This window comes from Pristis pectinata, chromosome 6 (assembly GCF_009764475.1).
Source record: "Pristis pectinata isolate sPriPec2 chromosome 6, sPriPec2.1.pri, whole genome shotgun sequence".
Classification (NCBI taxonomy): Eukaryota; Metazoa; Chordata; class Chondrichthyes; order Rhinopristiformes; family Pristidae; genus Pristis; species Pristis pectinata.
Window position 1 is genome coordinate 3,980,325 of NC_067410.1, and position 26,864 is coordinate 4,007,188.

The window sequence follows — 26,864 nt, forward strand, 5'->3', positions numbered from 1 at the left end:
GGATAGAAGCTATACTTGAGCCTGGTGGTACGTGCTTTGAGGCTTTTGTATCTTCTGCCCGAGGGGAGGGGGAGAAGAGAGAATGTCGGGGGTGGGAGGGTGGTTTACACGATAGACTGGGCTGTGTTCACAACTCTGTGCTATTTCGCCAATCTACAGGTTCTCAACCAGAAACGTTGACAATTCCTTCTCCCCCCACAGATGCTGCTCGACCCGCTGAGTTCCTCCACCAGATTATTTTGTGTGCAAGAGTATATAATGTGTAAAATAGCTCAGAGGCACACAGATATCAGGACATAGATAGCAACTACTGCTGTACGTTTTCTCAGGACGTTAGAAGAGTTTGGAGAACAAAGTAGCCAAGATTACAAAGCAGTACTTTTTTTTCCCTTTGATTGCTACATTTCACTGATGTCAATAGCAAAGAAACAAAAATATAAAGAAATTATATCAGAATAACAAATATGAAGCCAGTAAGTGTTCTAATTTCTTTTCATTTTGCCTGTGCCTGCTCAACATCTTTCTACTGCTTTGTAATCTTGGCTACTTTGTTCTCCAAACTCTTCTAATGTCCTGAGAAAACGTACAGCAGTAGTTGCTATCTATTAAGACAGATAAATATCTGTCTTATATTAAGACAGATAAATCTCCAGGGCCTGACGGGATTTTTCCCAGGCTGCTTCGAGAGGCTAGGGAGGAGATTGTTGAACCACTGGTAAGGATCTTTGAGTCCTCGTTGTCCACGGGGGTGGTGCCAGAGGATTGGAGGGTTGCGAATGTTGTCCCCTTGTTCAAAAAAGGTAATAGGGATAGGCCAGCGAATTATAGACCGGTGAGTCTCACGTCTGTGGTGGGTAAGCTGCTAGAAAGGATTCTAAGGGATAGGATTTATGAACACCTAGAGAATCATGGACTGATTAGGGACAGCCAGCATGGCTTTGTGAAGGGAAGATCTTGCCTCACAAACCTGATAGAGTTCTTTGAGGAGGTGACCAGGAAGATTGATGAGGGCAGTGCGGTGGATGTGGTTTACATGGATTTTAGTAAGGCGTTTGATAAGGTTCCTCATGGTAGGCTTCTTCAGAAGGTCAGAGGCCAAGGGATCCAAGGAAGCTTGGCTGTGTGGATTAGGAATTGGCTTGCATGTAGAAAGCAGAGGGTTGTGGTGGAAGGAGTGCCCTCGGATTGGAAGGCAGTGACTAGTGGTGTCCCGCAGGGATCGGTTCTGGGACCTCTACTTTTTGTGATATTTATAGATGACTTAGATGAGGGGGTGGAGGGTTGGGTTAGTAAGTTTGCGGACGACACTAAGATAGGCGGTGTTGTGGATAGTGTGGAGGGCTGTCGGAGCTTACAGAGGGATATTGATAGGATGCAGAGCTGGGCTGACAAGTGGCAGATGGAGTTCAATCCGGAGAAGTGTGAGGTGGTACACTTTGGAAGGACAAACTCCAGGGCAGAGTACAGGGTAAACGGCAAGGTACTTGGCAGTGTGGAGGAGCAGAGGGATCTGGGGGTTCATATTCACAGTTCATTGAAAGTTGCCTCACAGGTGGAAAGAGCAGTTAAGAAGGCCTATGGGATGTTGGCTTTCATAAGTCGCGGGATTGAGTTTAAGAGCCGCGAGGTGATGATGCAGCTTTACAAAACTAGTTCAGCCAAACAGAGTACTGTGTTCAGTTCTGGTCGCCTCATTATAGGAAGGATGTGGAGGCGTCGGAGAGGGTGCAGAGGAGATTTACCAGGATGCTGCCTGGATTGGAGGGTATTGAATATGAGGAGAGACTTAAGGTGCTAGGGCTTTATTCACTGGAAAGGAGGAGGATGAGAGGAGACATGATAGAGGTATATAAAATATTGAGAGGAATAGATAGAGTAGACAGTCAGCGCCTCCTTCCCAGGGCACCAATGCTCAAGACGAGAGGACATGGCTTTAAGGTTATGGGTGGGAGGTTCAGGGGAGATGTCAGGGGGAGGTTTTTCACCCAGAGAGTGGTTGGTGCATGGAATGCACTGCCTGGGGTGGTGGTGGAGGCAGATACATTGGACAGGTTCAAGGGCTTGTTGGATAGGCACATGGAGGAGTGTGGGATGGGGGGATATGCGGGAGGAAGGGGTTAGGTAGTGTGAGGGTGGTTTGATGGACGGCACAACATGGTGGGCCGAAGGGCCTGTTTTGTGCTGTATAGTTCTATGGTTCTATGGTTTATATCTGTGCGCCTCTGAGGTATTTTACACATTATATACTCTTGCACACAAAATAATCTGCTGCAGGAACTCAGCGGGTCGAGCAGCCTCTGTGGCGGGAGAAGGAATTGTCGACGTTTCGGGTTGAGACCCTGTAGCAGGACTGAGAGTGGAGAGGGAAGATAGCTGTTATAAAGAGAAGGGGAGGGGTGAGACGGGCCAGTAGGTGATTGGTGGATCAAGGAGGGGTGAAGGATGACGGGCAGATGGAGCCAGATTATACAGTTGCACTACTGATGTGATTTCCATGTCAGACACCTTGTGCCTACAGCCGAAATGAGTGCACATTGTTTAGAGGCACACCCCTCACAAGACACTCACAGAACAAGCAAGATTTAAGAATTATGCTCTGAGAAATGACCTTCCTCAGTTAAATCACATCATTTACCTCTCCTTCAATCTTTCAGGGCCAAATTGCTGGCTTCTGCTCTGAATTCATATATTCATATGTCCATGACAATATCTAAAAAATAATTAATTGGTTGTTAACAATGTTATGAAGTTAAAAGGAGTTCATATAGATGCAAATTATTCTTTTCTTTAAACCTTGCTGATAAAACCAGATCATAAAATTGATTTACCATGTGTCCCTCATGCAGGGTGACTATGAATTGTGCCAAGTAGTATTGACCTATAAGAGTTGCTAACTATCCACAGCTGTGTTATGAATCATACACACTAAATTTAAGAGAAGCCTCTATTGAAGTCCAAGTAAATGTAACAAACAAGCTGCTGGAGGAATTAGGTGGTTCAGGCAGCATCTGTGGAGGGAAATGGATGGCTGATGGTTCAGGTCGAGACCCTTCAGACTGAAAGACAAGGAGGGGAGGGAGCCAGTATAAAGAGGTGAGGGGGAGGGGTGGAGCAAGAGCCGGCAGGCGATAGGTGAAACCTATCATCTCCCAGCCTCCCGTCGCTATTTCCACCCTCTCCTCCTCCATCTGCCTATCACCCCTCCTGGATCCACCCATCCAGAGTCTAGATGTGCTCATAATAGAGTTCATAGGGTTATGCAGCACGGAAACAGGCCCTTCGGCCCAACTGGTCCATGCCAACCAAGATGTCCCATCCAAGCTAGTCCCATTTGCCAGCATTTAGCTCGTAACCTTCTAAACCTTTCCTATCCATGTACCTGTCCAAGAACCTTTTAAATGTTCTTATTGTACCTGCGTCAACCACTTCCTCTGGCAGCTCGTTCCCCATAGATACCACCCGCTGAGTAACAAAGCTCCCCTCTACAAGGAGTGTCCACTACATGAAGGAGTTCTGGCAGCTTACAATGATCACTGACCACTATAAGAAGGAAGTGCTGGGCATCAGGAGGAGTGCTGACATTCTACAAAGAGTGCTGCCCACTTCAAGCATGAGTTCTACCCAGGGAAAGGGGGTGTGTTGCCTTCTTCTAGAATTGTGCACATTTCACTGCAGAGCCCACTGCAGGGAGCGTTAGCTTAGAGTCATAGAGTCATACAGCATGGGAAACAGGCCCTTTGGCCCAACTGGTCCACGCCAACCAAGATTCCAATCTAAACTAGTCCCACTTGTATGCGTTCGGCCCATATCCCTCTAAACCTTTCCTATCCATGTACCTATCCAAATGTCTTTTAAATGTTGTTAACGTACCTGCCTCAACCACCTCCTCTGGCAGCTCGTTCCCTACGTGGACCACCCTCTGGGTGAAAAAAGTTGCCCCTCAAGTTCCTATTAAATCTCTCCCCTCTTGCCTTAAACTTATGCCCTCTAGTTCTTGCTTCTACAACCCCAGGAAAAGATAATGTGCCTTCACCCTATCTGCGCCCCAGATGCAGGCTCATTAGGGCCTTGTTTAGTTGCACTTACTTTCTTATTCGATCCTTTTCCCAAAAAAGACCAATCTAACATTTATCATGCTAATTGCCTGCTTACAATTGGGCCCCAGATACAGCAAATCTTTGAAAGAGAGAGAGAGAGAGAGAGAGAGAGAGAGAAAGAAATGTGGATTCAGAGTGCTCTCTGTGACAGGAAATGTTTATTAACACCATTGTTAACAGCCTGATTCTATTTTTGTTCCTTTTACAAGGATTTTACAGCATTGTTGACACAGATGGGAATTACTTGCTTGGCTGAGATGACAATACCCTTACCCCCACCGGATTAATTACCTTCTACCCATTCCACCAAATCTTTAATCATCTTGAACATCTCAATTAACCCCCACCCCTTCCCATGCAATGTAATACAAGCAAAGTCCCTGTAAACTGCTCTCTGATCCATTATCCTATCCGGATGCACCACGGCTTGGTATGGCAACAGCTCTGCCCATGACAGCAAGAAACTGCAGAGAGTCATGGACACAGTTCAGCGCATCACGTCCATGGACTCTGTCTACATTTCTCGCTGCTTCGGTAAAGCAGCCAGCATAATCAAAGACCCCTCCCACCCCGGACATTCTCTCTTCTCCCCTCTCCCATTGGGCAGAAGATACAAAAGCCTGAAAGCACGTACCACCAGGCTCAAGGACAGCTTCTATCCCACTGTTATAAGGCTATTGAACGGTCCCCTAGTACGATAAAATGGACTCTTGACCTCACAATCTACCTCGTTATGGCCTTGCACCTTATTGTCTGCCTGCACTGCACTTTCTCTGTAACTGTGACACTTTATTCTGCATTCTGTTATTGTTTTACCTTGTACTACCTCAATGCACTGATGTAATGAATTGATCTGTATGGATGGTATGAAAGACATGCTTTTCACTGTACCTCGGTACATGTGACAATAAGAGACCAATCTGCCAATTTACCAATTCACCCCCTCATCATTCCTTTGAGATAAAACGGGGAGGGCTGTAAATAGAGACACAAGAGATTCTGCAGATGCTCGATGTATCTGGAGCAATACACAAAAAGTGCTGGAGGAACTCAGCAGGTCAGGTAGCATCTTCGGGCGGAGGGAGGATCAACAGTCTGGGTCAATTTATCACCAAGATTGATAAGCAAGAGCCTCCACCTGCAACATCCACTGTCCATTGCCTCCATAGACGCTGCTCGACCCGCTGAATTCCTCCAGCAGATTGTTTTTTGCTCCAGATTCCAGTATCTGCAGTCTCTTGTGTCTGTAGCTTTTCAGCATCTGTAGTATTTTGCCTTTTGAATCTACATTTGATTCCCGTGCAACAGTGATAATGTATCTTGGGCGAGATTGACACACTCGGGGTTGAAAGACGAACCAGAGGTTTGGAATAAACTCGTTCTGGTGCAGAATTAAGAGTCCCCGGGCGTTCTCCCATTGTTCCGCGCCCCGTTACGGTTATGCAGAGAGGCTGCTCTATGTTCCCCCTTCAAACTCCTTCTGGGACGCGTGTTGGATGCATGGGCTGAGGATGTGTCCCTGCAGCAGTGGGTCCAGCTCCCCGGAGAGATGTCATCAAGGCCGTCCTTTATAGCTCGGGGGAACCAGCACCTCCGAGGGACCTGTAACCCCCCTGCCCGCCCTTCTCTCTTGCTTTTAATGATATGTGTACGGGGTGCTGCTGCTGTTGTGCCCGGCGCCCCAGAAAGGACCGTGTGAGTCCCCACGGTTTGATTTACAGGGATTTCCCGCACTTTGTCAACCAGGATGGGAACTACCTGTTCTGCCGGTACTGGGAACCTGTAACACCCCCAAGGTGAGCTTTAGCTGAGAGTTAAATAGAACAGTGTTTGGTTCAGGTTTAACACAATGCTGGGTTGGCAAGTGCAACTGACCCGTGTCAAACCCAGCCATTTAACAAGAGGGTTTGGAAGGAGTTATTAGTTATTATTGTCACATATACCAAGATACTGTCATGGTTCCGAGTGCTGGTTCTCGGTTCTGCCCCTTATCCCCATTGATGGGCCCTTGTTGTGCAGCAGCTGGTTTCCAAGCACTACTATTAGCCTAATGACACACACCTGAGTTCCATCAGGAGACTAGTATAAGAACCCTGGTTTCACAAACACTCGTTGTCAGATTATTGGTCTATCTCTGGGTATACTTTGTCTCTTGGCTGCTTACAGCTGCTAACTCTAGAGCAGTCCTGGTTTCTCCTAGAACACCCTGTTTCTGTGTTGGGACTCTGAGACGGAGTCCTGAGGCAAGATGCCTTCTGTTTGTTGTTCTGCATTTGGTACTGAGGAAGCATCGCGACTCCAGTCTCGTTCTGGTGTTCTGCATTTGGGTTCTTCGTGACCTCACTCTTTGTGTGACATTGTGACAGATACAGTGAAAAATGTTTGTCTGCATGCCATCCAGACAGATCATTCCATATCGTACATTGTAGGTAGTACAAAGGAAAACAGAATGCAGAATATAGTGCTACAGTTACAGAGAAAGTGCAGCGCAGGCAGACAATAAGGTGCAAGGGCCACGACGAGGTAGACTGGGAGATCAAGAGTTCACCATAAAAGTTGCAAAGTCATGTTGCAGCTGCATAAATCTTTAATTACACAGAGTATTGTGTGCAGTTCTGGTCATCCCATTGCAGGAAATCTGTGGAGGTTTTGGAAAGGGTGCAGAAGAGGTTCACCAGGATTAGAGAGTATTAGCTATAAGGGGAGGTTGGAGAAACATGGATTTTCTTCTCTGACACTTCAGACACTGAGGGGAGACCTGATGGAAGTTTATAAAAATTATGAGAAGCATAGATAAGGTAGATAGTCAGGGTCTTTTTCCCAGGGTGGTAATGCCAAATACTAGAGGGCACAGCTTTAAGGTGAGAGGGGGAAAGTTTAGAGTAGATGTTCAAGGCAGTTTTTTTACACAGAGAGTGGTGGGTGCTTGGAATGGGCTGCCAGGGGAGGTGGTGTAAGCAGATACAATATCAAGGTTTAAGAGGCATGTAGACAGGCACATGAACAGGCAGGGGATGAAGGGAAATGAACATTGTGCTGGCAGATGGGATTAGTTAGATTGGCATCATGTTCGACACAGACATTGTGGGCTGAATGGTCTTGTGTTGCTCTGTTCTATTTTCTACATTCTATGGTATTGCTCCCAGCATGATCTTCCACACTTTGTATCGAACCAAGTTCATAACATTTGCTCAGAGATACAAGAGACAGCAGATGCTGGAATCTGCTTGACCCACTGAGTTCCTCCAGCCTCTTGCTTAATCCTCATCAAGTTTGCTACCTTGCTTGACATTAAGCACTCCAGAATTGAGAGGCACACATAATTTTCTCCTTTTTGAGCAGTCCCTCAGAATCGAGGATATCTTGCTTCCCTGAGGAATGGAAGGTACCTCTGTGTGGTTTCTTCTAATATTGGGCAGATGCTACACACCAGATCCCACACAGCCTTGGAGCAGCAAGGGCTTGGTCCAATGGCATGCAGGGAGAAAATAATTAGAGACTAGGAACTGCTGTACAGGCTTACAGCACATATACATGCACACACACGCATGCCTGTACACATACACTGAGCAGACACAGACATACTCCAAACACCCACATACACAGAAGCACATAATCTTGCACATACTCCTTTCCTTGGCCTCCTTCCCTCACTGCACTACCTCTCACACTGATCTCTCCCTCCAATTCTCTGTGTCTGGCTCACTAAGACCAACAATAGGTGATCTTGCTGATTGATTATTACAGACACTATAACGGAGTCCATGCAGAAATTTTCAGCACAATCTCCACTAACTCAGATATGCATTGGCTGCTTGCACTTTCATGCGACTGAATCTGTTTCCCCTGGCATTGAATTCTATCCCTATTATGCTTTGTTTTATCTTCTCCATTGAACCCTTTTAACATATTTAATAATAGAATATACTATATATCCTACCTAACTTGCATAAATAGTTCTCTACATTAAACCAGGAACTTCCTAAATAAATAATTGGTATTGGTTTATTATTGTCACTTGTACTGAGGTACAGTGAAAAACTTGTCTTGCATACCAATCGTACAGATCAATTCATTACACAGTGCATTGAGGGTAAAAACAATAACAGAACACAGAGTAAAGTGTCACAGCTACAGGGAAGTGCATTGCAGGTAGACCATAAGGTGCAAGGTCACAACAAGGTAGATTGTGAGGTCAAGAGTCCATCTTATTGTATAAGGGAGCCATTCAATAGTCTTAACACAGTGGGATAGAAGCTGTCCTTGAGCCTGGTGGTATGTGCCCTCAGGCTCCTGTATCTTCTGCCTGATGGGAGAGGGGAGAAGAGAGAATGACCCAGGTGGGTGGGGTCTTTGATTATATTGGCTGCTTCACCAAGGCAGCGAGAGGTATAAACAGAGTCCATGGAGGGGAGGCTGGTTTCCATGATGTGCTGGGCTGTATCTACAGTGCTCTGCAGTTTCTTGCTGTCCTGGGCAGAGCAGTTGCCGTACCATGATGCATTCAGATAGGATGCTTTCTATGGTGCATCGATAAAAGTTGGTGAGTGTAAAAGGGGACATGCCAAATTTCTTTAGTCTCCTGAGGAAGTAGAGGCACTTTGTTTATCTAAATAAACAAAGTCCAGAAGGCTGCAACATGCCCAGACAGAAGATAAGGTGTTGTTCCTCAAGCTTGCATTGGGTCTCCCTGTAACAGTACAGGAGGCCACAGACCTGGTCAGAGTGGGAGAGGGATGCAAATTAAAGTGGCAGGTAACTGGAAGCTCAGGGACACCACTAAAGACTGAACGCAGGTGCTACACGAAGCAGTCACCCAATCTGTGTTTGGTCTCTCCAACGTAGAGGAGATCACGTTGTGAACACTGAATGCAGGACACTAGACTGGAAGGTGTAAGTGAATCGCTGCTTCACCTGGAAAGACTGTTTGGGTCTCTGGAGGGTGGGAAGAGAAGAGGTGAGAGGACTGGTGCTGCATCGCCTGTTGTTGCAGGGAAGGGTGGTGGTTGGTGGGGACGGAAGAGTGAACCAGGGAGTCAAAAGGAACTGTCCTGGTGAAATGCTGAAGGGAGAGGGGAAGATATGTCTGGTGGTGGAAATTACGGAGAATGGTGTGTTGAATGTGGAGGTTGGTGTGGCGGAAGGTGAAGACCAAGAGAGCTCTATCCTTGATCTGTTCTGGACGAGAGGGAGCAGGGGGAGAGCAGAAGCGTAGGAAATGGATGAAATGTAGTCAAGGGCTTTGTTAACAATGGAAAAGGGGAAGAGATTTCAAAAAATCTCATCATTAGAGCAAATACAATGGAGACAGAACTGGGAGAATGGAACAGAATGCCAGGTGAGACGAAATGTAGGTGAGGTAGCTGTGGGAGTTGGTAGGCTTGTAATGGATGTTAGTAGTTAGCCAATCTCCTGAGATGGAAACAGATCCAGAAAAGGAAAGGAAGACCTCAAGGACTGACCATGTGAGATTAGCAGCAAAATTAATGAAATTGTCGTTCTGCATGAGATAAGTCATATGTGCATTGAAACACACAGTGAGCACCAATGCAGTCATCGATGGACTGGACGTTGAGTTGAGGGAGTGGGCTCAGATAGGTCTGAAATCAAGGCTGTTCCACATATCACTTTCCACTTGGAAACACAAACCAGCGTAGGACTTTTACTATGAATGGTAGGGCACTAGGGAGTGTAATGGAACTGAGGGACCTGGGAGTACAAGTGCATAGCTCATTGAAGGTGGTGTCACAGGTAGACAGAGTGGTGAAAAAGGTGTTTAGCATGTTGGCCTTCATCAGTCAGGGCATTGAGTACAGGAGTTGGGACATAATGTTGCAGTTGTATAAGTCATTGGTGAGGCCACACTTGGAGCACTGTGCGCAGTTTTGGTCGCCCTGTTATAGGAAAGACGTGGTTAAACTGGAAAGAGCGCAGAGGAGATTTACGAGGATGTTGCCAGGACTCGAGGGCCTGAGTTATAGGGAGAGGTTGGCCGGGTTGGGTCTTTACATGTTGGGCGAGCTGGGGCTTTTCTCTTTGGAGAGAAGGAGGATGAGATGTGACTTGATAGAGGTGTACAAGATGATAAGAGGCATAGATCGAGTGGACAGTCAGAGACTTTTTCCCAGGGCGACAATGGCTAACACGAGGGGACATAATTTTAAGGTGATTGGAGGAAGGTATAAGGGGCATGTCAGAAGTAAGTTATTTACACAGAGCGTGGTGGGTGCGTGGAACGCACTGCCAGCAGAGGTTGTGGGGCAGATACGTTAGGGACATTTAAGAGATTCTTAGATAGACACATGAATGATAGAGAAATAGGGAGCTACATGGGAGGGAAGGGTTCGATAGATCTTAGAGTAGGATAAAATGTCGGCACAACATTGTGGGCCGAAGGGCCTGTACTGTGCTGTAGTGTTTTATGTTCTATGTTCTATGTTCATACCCCTTGGAATGTAGAAGAATGAGGGGCAACCTTATAGAAATGTTTAAAATTATGAGAGGCATAGATAAAGTGGATGGTAACAGTGTTTTCCCCAGGGTAGGGGAGTCCAAAACTAGGGGGCATAGGTTCATGGTGAAAGGGGAAAGATTTAAAAGAGACCTGAGGGTCAACTTTTTCACGCAGAGGGTGGTGAGTATATGGAACGAGCTGCCAGAGGAAATGGTTGAGGCAGGTACAATAGTATCATTTAAGAAGTACTTGGAAAGGTACATGGAGGGGTGGGGCTTGGAGGGATATGGGCTGAATGCAGGAAATTGGGACTAGCTGGGTGGGCACCATGGTCAGCATGGACCGGTTGGGCCGAAGGGCCTGTATCAGTGCTGTTGTTACGGACTCAGTGAAAGTCCCTTTAAGATAGAGAGTGTGTGTGTATGTGTGTGTGGGGCGTGCTTACGTCAATAGAAGATAAAGGACGTAATGACGTTGTTGAAGAAGTAAGAAGAAGAAGAAGGAGAGAGAGAGAAGGGAGAGAGACACCAGCCTGCTTGTTTTCTCTATCGATGGATGAGAAACAATAACTGTGTTTGCCACTGAAATCCATGTATGGAAGTTGGAAGTAATCCGGTGGAGTTCACTTTGTTGCTGACCTGTAGAAGGAAACAGGTATTTGTATGTGGACGACCACGGTTCGGATGCTTTTCGGGGTGAGGAAGTCACTACCGAGTAAACACTGAAGTGTCGTTTGGGTTCCATCGTGGAACATTTGGATTTCGTATGTACTCTCTCTATGTTTTTCTACATCTACATCTTATCTTCAGACAACGGTGGTTGTTGAAGAAGCCCTTGCTCATGTTTCACCTTATGGCTTGCGGAACTGAACTTTAAGAACCATTCCGGAACTGGGAGTTTTGGACTTTGTCACACACACACACGAAGAGTTTAGTTTTGGGGTTAACGTTCGAGGTTTAACATTCTTGAATTCTAACATACTAACATTTTTTTTAAACTTTTATTTTACGTATTATCATAAGTAGTGATTAATAAAATAGTTTTTAACACTGAATCATGCTCAGTGTGTTTCTTTTGTTGCTGGTTTGTGACACTGTATTGCTCTATGATTCTATATCCCACTGAAAGACTGGCAGAGCTTGGGCCTATGTGAGTGCCCATGGTTAAACCTTGACTCTGGAGGAAGTACATGGAGTTGATGGAGAAGTTGTTCCATGTGAGAAAGTTTGGCCAGGTGAATGAGTGTGTTGGGGGCGGACAACTGGTTGGGACTCTGTGCCAGGAAGAAGTGGAGGGCCCTCACACCCTCCTGCTGTGAGATGGAGGATTAAAAGCAATTAAATACATTTAAATCAACTCAAGTAACTAAAATAAAATTTACTCTGTATACCCCATTCTCACTGGCAGCTGTTTCTTTGAATTGAACTCAATTGGTACAGTTTCAATGGAAGATTCTTCAGCCTACGTACTGTAAAGTCTGCAGACTGCAGATACTGGAATCAGGAGCAAAAACCAAACAGCTGGAGGAACTCAGCAGGTCGAGCAGCATCTGTCGGAGGGAAAGGATAGTCGACATTTTGGGTTGATACCCTGAGAGTGTGGAGGGGAGGTAGCCAGTAGAAAGAGGAGAGGAGGACTGAGGCAAGAGCTGGCAGGCGATAGGTCAAACCAGGTGAGGAGGGAGATGATGGACAGATGGATCCAGGTGGGGGAGGAAGAGGGGTGGATTCAGGCGACAGTGGCTGCTGGGTGATGCATAGAGACGGATAATGAAAGAGAAAGTCTGTCAATATTTGTACTCCCCCGCTGGAGTGTGGTTGCCCAGGGGTTCGTGATTAGTTGAGCCAGACTTCAAGATTTGCACCTTCACTCAGGAGGCAGTAAATAAAAGCAGCTGCAATAAAGTCAAGTTTATTGTCATGTGCATAAGTACGGTGAGGTACGGGTACAGTGAAAAACTTGCTTGCAGCAGCATCACAGGCACGTAGGTACAGACAACACACAGAATATAAATTATAGATAAATTATACATAAAAGTGAAGAAGAAGGCTGCGCAAAAACAAGACTTTAGTGAAACAAACAAGACATAGTCAGAGAGAAGTCCCCGGTAGTGCAAGATGATTAGTGTTCCGTTGTTGAGGGAGGGTTAGGGTTGTGCAGATCGATTTAAGAACCTGACGGTTGTAGGGAAGTAACTGTTCCTGAACCTGGTGGTGTGGGACTTCAGGCTTCTGTACCTCCTGCCTGACGGTAGCAGAGGGAAGAGGGCATGGCCCGGACGGTGGGGATCCTTGATGATACATGCCACCTTCTTGAGGCAGCACCTCCTGTAGATGCTGTCAGTGCTGGGGAGGGTTGTGCCCGTGATGGACTGGGCTGTGTCCACTGCTCTCTGCAGCCTCTTCCACTCCTGTGCATTGGAATTGCCGTACCAGGTCGTGATGCAACCAATCAGGTGGAACAGAGAAGAGCTGGACTATTATTCAGGAAGTTCCTGGACTAAAATGTTGTTTATGTGCAATATTTACAGAATTATGGAAAGCTTATCCATCCTTTTAGTCACTTATACAAAGTCTTCCTGACAGACAAATCCTGTTTATCTGACTGGGATCAAGGAAAAACCATCTCCAGCAAAATACAGCTGGATCTTCAATAAGATGTCCAAGTGACTCATGACTCGCTGGTTATGCATTAACTGATTACAGTCATTAAAACGCTTTGTACAAATGGCCTTGTCATAAGAATCAGGAGCAGGAGTTGGTTACTCAGTCCCTGTAACCTGCTCTGCCATTCAATAAGATCACAATATTATCTTGGCCTTAACTCCACTTTTCTGCTCTCTCCCTTGTCGCCTGTAGTTTAAATGTCTGTCATTCTTTGCCTTGAATATATTCAGTGACTCCCCCTCCACAGATCACTGTTGGAGATAATTCCAAAGATTCACAACCCTCTGACAGAAGATATTTCTCGTCTCTCTCTGAAATAGGTGACACCTTGTTCTCAAAATATGCCTCCTGGTGCTGGATACACCCAACTGGGGAAAGACTGGCTCAGCATCCATGTTATCCATCCTCCTCTGAATTTTACTTGATTCAATACGGTCACCTCTCATTCCACTGCACTGCGATGAGTATGGGCTGAACCTGCTCAACTGTAAGTCAAACATTTCATCCCCGAATCAACTGAGCCAATCTTCTCAAGTTGTTGGTTGTTACTGGAGATGATCTCCTGGAGGATGAAGGACTACCCTCTTCCTGTGAATATTCTCTGCTTCTCTCTGCCTGACCTTTTGCCTCAACCTCTCCTTCTCTTTCCTGCTACCCCCTTTTCTGTAACCACAACATCGTCTCCGAACTGCTGGTATCTGCCTTTACCTCTGATGTCACTCTTCCTGCTTCTATTATTGATCTCCTGGTCTTTTCTGTTGAAAGTGGAGCTCAAAGGAATTAACATTAGTAAGAAATAACATTGGACAAGTTTATGGGACTGAAAGATGATAAACCCCCAAGACCTGTATCCCAAGGTTTTTAATGATGTAATAATGGAGAAGGGGGTCACTGGTTCCCACAGTTCAGAAGGTAGCAAATGTAACCTAAATATTTAAGAAAGGAGAGAATGATAAAACCGGGAAATGTAAACCAGTTATTCTGATGTCGGAACAGCTGGAATCTTATTTAGGAAGTGGTTACAGGGCACTTAGGAAGTGATAATTGGAATTGGAATTGGTTTATTATTGTCACATGTACTGCAGGGCAGGCACGGTAATGTAGCGGTTAGTGAAACGCTTTACAGCGCCAGTGACCCAGGTTCAATTCCGGCCGCTGTCTGTGAGGAGTTTGTACGTCCTCCCCGTGTCTGCGTGGGTTTCCTCCGGGCGCTCCGGTTTCCTCCCACATTCCAAAGACGTATGGGCTAGGAAGTCGTGGGCATGCTATGCCGGTGCCAGAAGCGTGGCAACACTTGCGGGCTGCCCCTGGAACACTCTATGCAAAATGATGCATTTCACTGTGTGTTTCGATGTACATGTGACTAATAAAGAAATCTTATCTTATCTTACTGAGATACAGTGAAAAGCTTCTGTTTGCATGCCATCCAGACAGATCATTCCATACATAAGTACATCAAAGTAGTAAAAAGGAAAACAGAATGCAGAATATAGTGTTGTAGTTACAGAGAGTGTGTAGTGCAGGCAGACAGATAAAGTGCAAGGGTCACAACAAAGTAGATTGGGAGATCAAGAGTTCATCTTTTAGTGTATGAGAGGTCTGTTCAAGAGTCTGATAACAGTGGGATAGAAGCTGTCCTTGAGCCTGATGGTACGTGTTTTATATATTCTGCCTGATGGGACAGGGGATAAGAGAGAATGACCAGGGAGGGGCAGGGGAGTGGTGTTCTTGATAATGTTGGCTGCCTTCCTAAGGCAGCGGGAAGTGTAGACAGAGTCAGTGGAGGAGAGGCTGGTTTGCGTGATGGACCGGACTGCGTTCACAACTCTCCACAACGTCTTGCGGTCTTGGGCAGAGCAGTTATCACACCAAGCTGTGATGCATCCGGATAGGATACTTTCTATGGTGCATCTGTAAAAATAATAAGAATAAGCAGAGTCAACACAGATCAATGAAGAGGAAATCATGTTTAATAAATCTGTTATGAGGTTGTAACTAGTTTAGTAGATAATATAAGACCAGTTGATGTGGTATACCTAGACTTCCAGCCCTTCAATAAGATTTATCAAAATATTACATTTCACAGTATTGGGGTAATATCCTAACAGGGATGAAGGATTAATTATCTGACAGAAAACAGCATAGGGGTGAGGAGGTTGTCACTGGTGGGGTGTAACAGGGCTGGATGTTGGGGCCGTGTCTGTTCACTATCTATGTTAGTGACTCAGAGGATGGGAATCAAATGTAATATATCCATGATGATACAAAGCTCGGTGGCGATAGATGTCAGGACGATGCAGAGGAGCCTCAGGGAAATATAAGTGTAAGGGAAAGGACATGACAGGTAGAATAAAGGTGAGAAATGCAGTGGTGTAAACAGGAATGGAGGTGTTTACGTGCCCTTTGTTTTGTGTTGATAGTGATGCTTCCTCTTCCATCAGTCAATTCCTCTCTCACTGCATTCTTCTAGGGCTCTGGTGATGATCATACATGGTGCAGGAGAACACAGTGGCCGTTACACGAATGTTGCCTCAATGCTCGTGAGGGAATCCTACATTGCATTTGCACATGATCACAGTGAGTACTGCCAGTCAGCTCTTAACTCTGGCACAACCAGCTGTCATGGAAGGGTCTATATTGGAACATCACCACAGATGCTGCATGACCTGCTGAGAATTTGTCTTTACGTCAACATTGCAATAGTTTTCACCCCATCTCCTCCTACAATCCAGGGTATTTTGAAACTTTATGGTTGCAGCTTTTTTTTTCCAAACATACAATACACTCACTGAGACACATTGTCCTTGATATCCATTTCACCTTCTCCCCATTGTCTAAGCTCACCTTTTGCCCATATCGATCTGTCATAAAATATTAGATGGATCCCCAACACATCAAGGATCACCACCATGCCCTCTTCTCGCTGCTTCCGTCGGGCAGAAGGTACAGAAGCCTGAAGTCCCACCCCACCAGGTTCAGGAACAGCTACTTTCCTACAACCATCAGGACCTTGAACCAACCTGCACAACCCTAACCCTACCTCAGCAATGGAACACTGCAGACCACATCTTGCACTGCCGTGGACTTGTCTCTGACTGTGGGGTTTTTTTGCATTAACGTCTTGACTTTTCTTTCTCTCTCTTCACTGCCTTGTATAATATATGTATAATTTATGTTCTGTGTGTTGTCTGTACCTACGTGCCTGTGATGCTGCTGCAAGCAAGTTTTCATTGGACCTGTATCTACTTGTACACATGACAATAAACTTGACTTATTCACAACTAAAGAGCCAGTTTCCATGGTGCCAATTACATGTGAACCCTTCACAAAACATTGAATGGGTGGTGCACAAAACACCAACGTTAATAGAAATGTGACAAAGATCACTCTCTGTAACATGGGGACCTGTGCCACCAGTAGTGGTATCCATGGTAACTTTGTCTAAATCGACTGCCTCCCCCCAACACCCCACATTGCTTATCAAATATTTACCTTCCACTTATAACACCTCAAAACACGTTTCCTTCTACAGCCCATGAGAAGATGAATAACTGATGTTAATCTGTATAAAATTTCCAGGATTATCTCAGGTTTTATTACTGAGAATTCCAAACCCAGGCCACAGTGCATTGGGACTTCAGTAAGGACTCAAGGACCAGTTATGGAAAAAATACAGCCACTGTAAGTTCAGGTTCAAGTTTATTGTCACGGGCATACATTCCCAGGGTATAACTGCCAAGAAAATTAGCTTCATGGCCTCATTACTTTCATTTGTTTCGAAAGTACCCTGAATTTTACAAGGGGGAATGTGGGTGACAACTAGGACAGTTTTGATGTAAAAGCAGAAAATTCTTCAAATTCTCAAAAGGTCAGACAGCATCTGTGGAGACAGAAGTATGTTTCAGGACGATGGCCATTCAATATGTGAACTATGATTCTCCTGCCACAGATTTACAAGAATGTTGCCAGGACTCGAGGGCCTGAGTTATAGGGAGAGGTCGGGCAGGCTAGGACTTTATTCCTTGGAGCATCAGAGACTGAGGGGTGACTTGAAAGAGGTGTATAAAACCACAAGGGGCATAGATCGAGTGAAAGCACACAGTCCTTTTCCCAGAGAAAGAATCAATAACTCAGCGGCATAGGATTAAGGTGAGAGGGGAAAGATTTAAAGGGGACCTGAGGGGCAACTTCTTCACGCAGAAGGTTGTGGGTATATGGAACGAGCTGCCAGGGGAAGTGGTAGAGCTGGGTAAAATTACAATGTTTAAAAGTCACTTGGACAGGTACATGGATAGGAAAGGTTTAGGGGGATATGGGCAAACGTGGGCCAACGAGACTAGCTTAGATGGGCATCATGGTCAGCATGGATGAATTGGGCTGAAGGGCCTGTTTCCATGCTGTATAACTCTCTGAATCTATGACTCTCTGAAATGCTGCCTATCTTGCTAAGTATCACAGTGAGTATTGTTGAGAGTCAGAGTGCTATTGGGTGGGGATGAGTTGGTCTAGAGGAGGGAGAGCAAGGCTTTAATTTGAATCCAGAAAAGACAAAGGAAAAAAGTTAAAAATAAAAGAAAGCAAATTACATCTTTATGATACTTCAAAGGAGACCACCTCCAACTGTTAATTTGATTTTCATCACTAGGTAAATATAGCGTCCAATTAACAGACATCATTATCGGACCAAAACAGAATGACTGTATCATGGCAATGCTCTTGTCTCCATCTCTAATGCATAATCCAGGCTGACACTCAGCAGCCTTGCACTGTTATCATTCCAAAGAGACATTACAGTGAGCAGCACAGTGGCACAGCGAGTAGAGTCGCCGCCTCACAGCGCCAGAGACCTGGGTTCAATCCTGACCTTGGGTGGTGTTTGTGTGGTGATGACACATTCTTCCTGAGACCGTGTGGGTTCCCTACGGGTGCTCTGGTTTCATCCCAAAGACATGCCAGGTTGGGAGGTTAATGTTACTGGAACTGGAATTGGTTTATTATTGTCACATGCACTGAGGTACAGTGAAGATGCATACCGTTCGTACAGATCAATTCATTACACAGTGCATTGAGGTAGTACAGGGTAAAAACAATTACAAAATGCAGAATAAGGTGTCGGAGTTACAGAGAAAGTGCAGTGCAGGCAGACAATAACGTCCATGGCCATAACAAGGTAGATTGTGAGGTCAGAAGTCCATCTTATTGTACTAGGGAACCATTCAAAATTCTTACAACAGCGGGATAGAAGCTGTCCTTGAGTCTGGTGGTACGTGCTTTCAGGCTTTTGTATCTTCTGCCTGATGGGAGGGGGGGAGAAGAGAGAACGTCCGGGGTGGGTGGGGTCTTTGACTATGCTGGCTGCTTTACCGAGGCAGCGAGAAGTGTAGACAGAGTCCATGGAGGGGAGGCTGGTTTCCGTGATGCACTGCACTGTGGAATGGTTCCAGGGGTGAGAGATTTCAGCTCCAGTTCTAGGCAGGAGAGGCTGGGGCTGTTCTTCTCGGAGCAGACAAGTTTGAGAGATTCAGCAGTGTTGTACAAGCTGAGAACAACTTGGAGAGGGGAAGTTGAGGGGAGAGGTGCCCCTTAGCAGGTTGTTCGAGAACCACAGGGCACAGGTTTAAAATCTTGGACAAAAATTACAAAGGGGATGTGTGGGAAAGTTTATTTCCTCATTGACTGATGATGATAGAACCACAGAGCAGCAGGATAGGGGACCAGGTTCTTTGGCTCATTGGGTTCTGCTCTTGTGAAAGTCGACCCGCGCTGTAATAAAGCAAGCACAAACAGAACCAAAAGGCGTACAAGAAGTTCTTTATTGTTTCACGCTAGCGGGAGTAGGGGGTACATGGAGGAGCAAACAGTCAGTGCTGCGCTTCCCTGCACGTGGCCCGACTCAAGGCATACAGGGTGCTAACAAACTTAAATACATTGTTCTCCAGTGGGTGTCCACCTACTGCACAGGCATACCCATATTTGGGTACGCTTGACCAGCTCACGCTACCATTGGTCAAGCCGAGGCCGCTGTGTGCAGCCTTACATCTTCACACGAGCCTTACCCTGTTTCCTTGTGCCCTTGAAATTTCAAAGCTCAGTAACTCCTTATCCCACCAAGCAGAGACTACACGAGCAGGTGGCTCAAGCTGTTTACCAGTAGAACACTTTGATGCTTAATTCAATTCGACGTTGATTTATGGGAGAGGAACGTCCTCTGGTCAATCAGTCGGTCTCCATTGAGACTGACGTTAGTTATACTGTATGAGCAAGCAGGTCAATGTGACAAGCGTAGATGGACATCTTGCTCAGCATGGCCTGTTTCTGTGCTGTATTAGTCTGTGACTCTCTGCTTTTAGGCAATTCTCATGTCCTTCCCCGCTTTAAAGCTGCTACATCAAGGCAGGGTGGCGCTGAGGCCAAACAGCCTGCAATTTAACGTACAACTGTGTGGAGAAACTCGATGGTCATAGCAGCTATTTTAACCAGTAACATCAGACCAAGGTGATCCAATATCAAGTCCGCCGCGTAACTCAGAGACAGCAAGATCTGTCATTTTGTTGACCACAACCTGATTGGTTGCAGTTAGCCTCAGTATTATAGCTGAGATAAAATGCCTGGGTTCCCACAACTGGCACAAGGGGAGGGCAGATTTCAGCTGGTTTGTGGATTTGTTCACAGTTGATTAGGTTACAAGGTAGGGGGGATCCTACTGCACAGACATAAACAATTGATGCATCTGTGTAAACATTGACCAAGGTCAGTAATGTATGATGCTCACAGCAAACGCACTGAATATGTCTTGAATCCATTTAAAGAGGGAATACATCTGAATTAATTGGTCCTGATCCCTGAGAGGAAGAAGCTCTATATTTCTAGGTGAAAGATTCACGGTGCACAATGTAATTCCCATATTTCCTTATGCCTTAGAAGGAGACAAGTTTGTCCCATTGAGTCCATGCTGGCAATCCCATTCTCCCACTTATTTTCCTGGTAACATAATCTCTCAGAGGGACTTAGGAGTACAAGTGTATAGCTTGTTGAAGGTGGCGTCACAGGTAAACAGGGTGGTAAAAAAGGTGCTTAGCACACTGGCCTTCATCAGTCAGGGCACTGAGTACAGGAGTTGGGACATTATATTGCAGTTGTATAAGTCGTTGGTGAGGCTGCACTTGGAGTACTGTGGACAGTTTTGGTCACACTGTGATAAGAAAGATGTGGTTAAACTGGAAAGAGCACAGAGGAGATTTACGAGGATGTTGCCAGGACTCGAGGGCCTGAGTTATAGGGAAAGGTTGGCCAGGCTAGGTCTGTATTCCTTGGAACGTAGGAGAATGAGGGGCGACCTTATAGAAGTGTATAAAATTATGAGAGGCATCGATAAAGTGGACGGTAACAGTCTTTTCCCCAGGGTAGGGGATCCAAAACTAGGGGGCATAGGTTTAGGGTGAGAGGGAAAAGATTTAAAAGCGTCCTGAGGGGCAACTTTTTCATGCAGAGGGTGGTGAGTATATGGAACGAGCTGCCAGAGGAAGTGGTTGAGACAGGTACAAAAGTATCACAAGAAGCACTTGGATAGGTACATGGAGGGCGGGGCTTAGAGGGATATGGGCCAAACACGGGAAATTGGGACTAGCTGGGTGGGCACCATGGTCGGCATGGACTGGTTGGGCCAAATGGCCTGTATTGGTGCTGTATTGCTCTATGACTCTATGACTCTCCACATTCCCATAAACTCCCCCCAGATTCTACCCCTCACCAATACACTAGGGGCAATTTACAGCAGCCGATTAACCTGCCAACCTGCAGGTCTTTGGGACGTGGGAGGAAACTGGAGCATCTGGGGGAAACCACACGGTCACAGGGAGGACATGCAAACTCCACACAGACAACGCACTGAGGTCAAGATTGAATCTGGGTCGCTGGAGCTGTGAAGCAGTGGCTCTACTAGATGCACCACCCTCAAGCAAGATTTACAGTTGTACAGCAAACAAATCAAGGAATGCTAACTAGGTGATGCCAGTCTGGTGGTATTGACAAGCACTAACAGGGGAAGAGACGACGGAGGTGGACAATCCCAGCAGTGTGAAGCTATCAGCTAGGACTTGTTAGGAGAGGCGTTGGTGATGAAGATAAAGGACAAAATTCAAGCAAAGAAGAAAAGCTTTCTCATGGGGAAGTAGTGACCTTAATAGAAACCAACCTTGTGGAAAGTGTGCACTAGAAAATTGGGAAATTTGTTGCCACTTTGGACTCTGTCTTTACCTCTCATTGTCTTGGCGAAGCTGCCAGCATAATCAAAGATCCCACCCACCCGGGTCATTCTCTCTTCTCTCCTCTTCCATCGGGTAGAAGATACAGGTGCCTGAGGGCACGTACCACCAGACTTCAGGACAGCTTCTACCCCACTGTGATAAGACTATTGAACGGTTCCCTTATACAATGAGATGGACTATGACCTCACAATCTACTTTGTTGTGACCTTGCACCTTATTGCGCTGCACTTTCTCTGTAGCTGTGACACTTTACTCTGTACTGTTATTGTTTTTACCTGTACTACATCAACGTACTCTGTACTCACCCAATATAACTGCACTGTGTAATGAATTGACCTGTACGATCGGTTTGTAAGACAAGTTTTTCCCTGTACCTCAGTACAAGTGACAATAATAAACCAATACCAATACCAATACCAGAAGCTTCTTCATGGGGAAGTAGTGAGCTTAATAGAAACCAACGTTGTGCACTAGAATTGGGAAATTTGTTGCCAATTGCAGGATGGCACTGATCATAGAGAGGCCAAGAGGCTGAGAAGCAGTGGGCTACAATTCTTACACACTCATGGATTCCTCGTTGCCCCAAAATATTTTATGTTTACACATTCAGCAAATTCCCATTTTACCTTTATATTTGGGTCTGCTACTCAGTCAGAACTTACGAGGACGTAAGCGGGACTGGAGGGTTTGAGTTACAAGGAGAGGATGGATAGGTTTGAGGCTTCCTTCCCCTGTAGCGTAGGAGGCTGAGAGGTGACCTTACAGAGGTTTATAATATCAGGAGGGGCATAGATAAGGTCAATAGCCATGGTCTTTTTCCCCAGAGTAGAGGAGCCCAAAACTGAGGGACATAGATCGAAAGCAAGTGGGGGTAAAGTTAAAGAAGACCTGAGGGGAAACATCTTCATACAGAGGGTGGTGGGTGTATGGAACAAATTGCCAGAGGAAGTGTTAGAGGCTGGTACAATTATGACATTTAAAAGACATTTAGACAGGTACACGGATAGGAAAGGTTTAGAGGGACGTGGGCCAAACACAGGCAAATGGGACCAACTCAATTAGTCATCTTGGTCAGCATGGACAAGTTGGGCTGAAGGGCCTGTTTCCATGCTGTGTAGCTCTATGACTTTATGACTCAGTCCTTCAAGCAGTGCAGATCGTTAGGATTTTCCGTATGTAAAAAGCATCCTCTTCTACCCCTGGTTCTTCTGTATTTCATTAAAATTCAAATCCCTTTGTTTATTTGAACGATCAAATTGAATGCTGGTCAACAAGGGTGTTATGCGATAAAAGAAAATTTCGTTCTGAGTTTATTCTTTTCCTTGGCCACTTACTTCATGATAAATTTTCTTATTTGTTCCTTGTGTTCCTGCATTGGTAATTGGTATTGGTTTATCATTCTCACATGTACTGAGATACAATGAAAAACTTTTGATTGTGGTCCATGGAGAAAGATCATTCCATGCATAGGTAAATCGAGGGAATACAAAAGGAAACTAAAATGTAGAATATAGTGTTACATTTACAGAGAAAGTGCAGAAGAGGCAGACAAATAAAGTGCAAGGGCCATGACGAGGTAGATTGAGAGTTCATCTTTATCATGTAAGAGGTCTGTTCGAGAGTCTTCTAACAGCGGGATAGAAGCTGTCCTTGAGCCTGGTGGTACGTGCTTTCAAGCTTTTGTATCTTCTGCTCGATGGGAGGGGGGAGAAGAGAGAATGACCGGGGTGGGAGGGGGCCTTGATTATGTTGGGTGCTTTCCCGAGGCAGTGGAAAGCGAACATGGAGTCAGTGGAGGGGAGACAGGTTTGCGTGAAGGACTGGGCTGTGTTCACAACTCTCTTCAATTTCTTACAGTCTTGGGCAGAGCAGTTTCCATACCAAGCTGTGATACATCTGGATGGGATATACTTTCCTTTTCCATTTTTAATTTCCTCATTCCACTTGCAAACATGTCCGTAATTTCACAGGGAGGTGCAGTTTCAGGGCAACCATGTATCAGAGCATGGAGTCTAAAACAAATTGCAAGTAAAAATCCACTAATCCAGCGTGCTTGGCGGTGACAGTCTGGTAGACTTTCCAGACTATCGGATGTTATTCCTACTAACACAGCAATCCACTTTTAATTCACATTTTTTTAGATGTTACATGGTCGTATAATAGCTTTTCCAGTAAACTCAGTAAGTTTAAACAAATGGCTAGAAACAGGTTCCCAATCAATTCAAAGGATAAACAGGAAACAGGACCCTGGTGAGTTTAAAGGGAAACTTGTAGCGGCCTGGACCTGCAGGACTCGAACCGCCATCGGCGGCCGCGGGTGCATGCGCGGGAGCATGACGCAGACTAACCACAGAGCGGGCCTTCCAGCGGGGATCGCACGCCACGTCCGCCGGAGAGGCTCTTGGTTACTTTAGCGAGCACGCGCGTTTTGTATGATTCAGTAAAGAGTGCTCCAGTCCAGCCTCTGTGTTTCTGCATTTTCTTTCCTGCCACGCGCCGCGTACGGCAACATTTGGTGACCCCGACGCTCCCAGACGGCATCTGGAACCCACGACATGAATCCCAATGACTCGCACAACGCAGTCTCGCTCAAGCTCCCGACTTTCTGGGCCGCTCAGCCCCATGTTTGGTTCGAGCAGGCTGAGGCCCAGTTCAGCATCAGAGGCATTACAGCCAACGCCACGCGGTATTACTACGTGGTCAGCGCACTCGACCAGGACATGGCAGCGCGGATTATTGACTTCCTGCACCATCTAACTACGGAGGACAGGTACATTAAAATCAAGGCACTCCTCCACCACACTTTCGGACTCTCCCGCTATGAACGAGCCGCGCGACTCCTGCACATGGACGGCCTGGGCGACTGCAAGCCATCCGAGCTGATGGACGACATGCTGGCGCTCATGGATAGCCATAAACCCTGCCTCCTTTTCGAGCAGCTGTTCCTTGAGCAACTGCCAGATGACATTCGCCTCCTCCTCGCGGGTGAAGATCTCAGTGACCCGCGCAGCCTCGCAGCCAGGGCGGACATTTTGTGGCAGAGTAAGCAGCGGGGAGTGGCTTCCATCTACCTAACCACGACCGCGCAGACCTAAGGCCAAGACCCCACAACCGAAACCATCGAGACGCATGGGGGACAAAGATGAGGGTTCGGACCAGTGGTGCTTTTACCATCAGAAGTGGGGGTCAAACATGCGCCGCTGCCGTCCACCGTGTGCCTTCCTGGGAAACGTTGGGGCCGGCCGTCGCTAGTGGCTTCAACGGCTGGCCATCGCGACAGCCTCCTGTTCTTCTGGGACCGACACTCCAGGCGACGTTTCCTGGTGGACACCGGGGCCGAGATCAGCGTCCTTCCCCCCTCAAACATGGACACCCGTACCGAAGCCCCAGGCCCCGACCTCACCACCGCGAACAGCACCACCATCCGGACGTATGGCTCGCGTACCATCCCGCTGCGTTTCAGCCCCAGCTGTTTTACCTGGACCCTCGCGGCCATTACTAGGGGCGGATTCCTATGGGCCAACCGCCAAACGGCGTTTGGTCCACGCCGAGACTTTCCAAACCTTCCAGCTCAGGGAAGCCCAGTTCCCGGCCCTTCACCTGGACTTCGTCACGCTCTCGGGTGATGAGTTCGCCAGGGTGCTGGCGGATTTCCCCTCCATCATCACCCCACAGATCTCCACCACCGACCCCAAGCACGGCGTACAGCACCACATTCCCACACAAGGACTAACGCTGCACGCCCGGGCCCGTAGGCTGCCACCCGACAAGCTTCGTCTTGCCAAGAAGGAGTTCCAGAAAATGGAGGAGATGGGGATCATCCGCCGCTCAGACAGTCCTTGGGCATCGCCGCTGCACATGGTGCCCAAGTCCGCAGGAGGTTTCAGGCCCTGCAGGGACTACAGGAGACTTAACGACGCCACAACCGCCAACAGATATCCGGTGCCCCACATCCAGGACTTCACAGCCAACCTCCACAGGGTGACCATCTTTTCAAAAATCGACCTGGTCCGAGGTTATCATCAGATCCCCGTGCACCCCGACGATGTGCCCAAGACAGCCCTCATCACCCCTTTTGGGCTGTTTGAATTCCTAAGGATGCCCTTCGGCCTCAAGAACGCCGCTCAGACTTTCCAGAGTCTAATGGACTCGGTTGGGCGAGGCCTGGATTTCGTCTTCATCTACCTAGATGACATCCTGGTGGCCAGCAAGTCACGCAAGGAGCACGTGGCACATTTGCGCCAGCTCTGCCAGCGCCTGAGCGACCACGGACTGGCAATCAACCCGGCAAAGTGCCAGTTCGGGCTGCCGGAGCTCGACTTCTTGGGCCACAGGGTCAACCAGCATGGAGCTGGCCCTCTGCCGGACAAGGTTCAGGCCATCCGCCAGTTTCCCAAACTGAGCATGGTCAAGGGCCTGCAAGAGTTCGTGGGGATGGTGAATTTCTACCACCGGTTCGTGCCAGCTGTTCGGTCTGATGGCCAGCAAGGCCAAGGAGGTGGAATGGGATGCAAGAGTCCACAGAAGCCTTCGAGCGGACCACAGAGGTGTTGGCGAAGGCGGCTCTCTTAGTACACCCGAGAGTCGATGCACCCACGGCGCTTCTGACACGGTGGTCGGTGGAGTCCTGGAGCAGCTCGTCGAGGGCCAGTGGCGACCGCTCACCTTTTTCAGCCAACACCTGCGACCGCCGGAGGTGAAGTACAGCTCTTTCGACAGGGAGTTGCTAGCGGTCTACCTAGCCATCCGGCACTTCCGGTATCTCCTCGAAGGAAGGGATTTCACCGCGTATACGGACCACAAGCCCCTTACCTTCACCCTCGCAAAGGTATTGGACCCATGGTCGGCTCGGCAGCAGAGGCACCTCTCCTTTATCTCGGAGTTTACCACCAACATCTGCCACATCGTGGGGAAGAACAACGTGGTCGCCGACACGCTGTCTCGTCCCCACATCCACTCAGTGACCACCTCAGCCCCAGGGGTCGACTACACGGCGCCGGCGCAGGCACAACAAGCTGGCAGCGAGATCCCGGCCTATAGCACTGCCGTTTTGGGACTCCGGCTGGAGGACGTCCCCGTCGGCCCTACAGCGGTTCGGCTCCTGTGCAACACGTCGACTGGCAGACCTCGGCCTGTGGTGCCACCAGCATGGAGGCGGCGGGTTTTCAACACGCTACACGGCCTGGCCCACCCATCCATCCGGGCATCCATCAGATTGGTCTCAGACAAATTCATCTGGCACGGCCTGCGCAAGCAGGTTGGACACTGGGCCAGGACCTGTGTACACTGCCAGACCGCCAAAGTCTAGCGGCATGTGAAGGCTCCCCTCCAACAGTTCCAACCGAAGCTCGGCAGGTTTCAGCACATCAACGTGGACATC

At 47.3% G+C, this 26,864-nt stretch overlaps 1 protein-coding gene across 1 annotated transcript in view; it reads left to right on the forward strand.

The window, feature by feature from the left end:
* The window catches only part of LOC127571293 (monoglyceride lipase-like), a 56,684-nt gene that overhangs the window by 1,329 nt on the left and 28,491 nt on the right, over positions 1-26,864 (forward strand). Inside the window, exons 2-3 of the mRNA XM_052017562.1 lie at positions 5,783-5,893; positions 15,688-15,794. Of these exons, the coding sequence (XP_051873522.1) occupies positions 5,783-5,893; positions 15,688-15,794 (218 nt within the window). The remainder of the gene's footprint in view (positions 1-5,782; positions 5,894-15,687; positions 15,795-26,864) is intronic.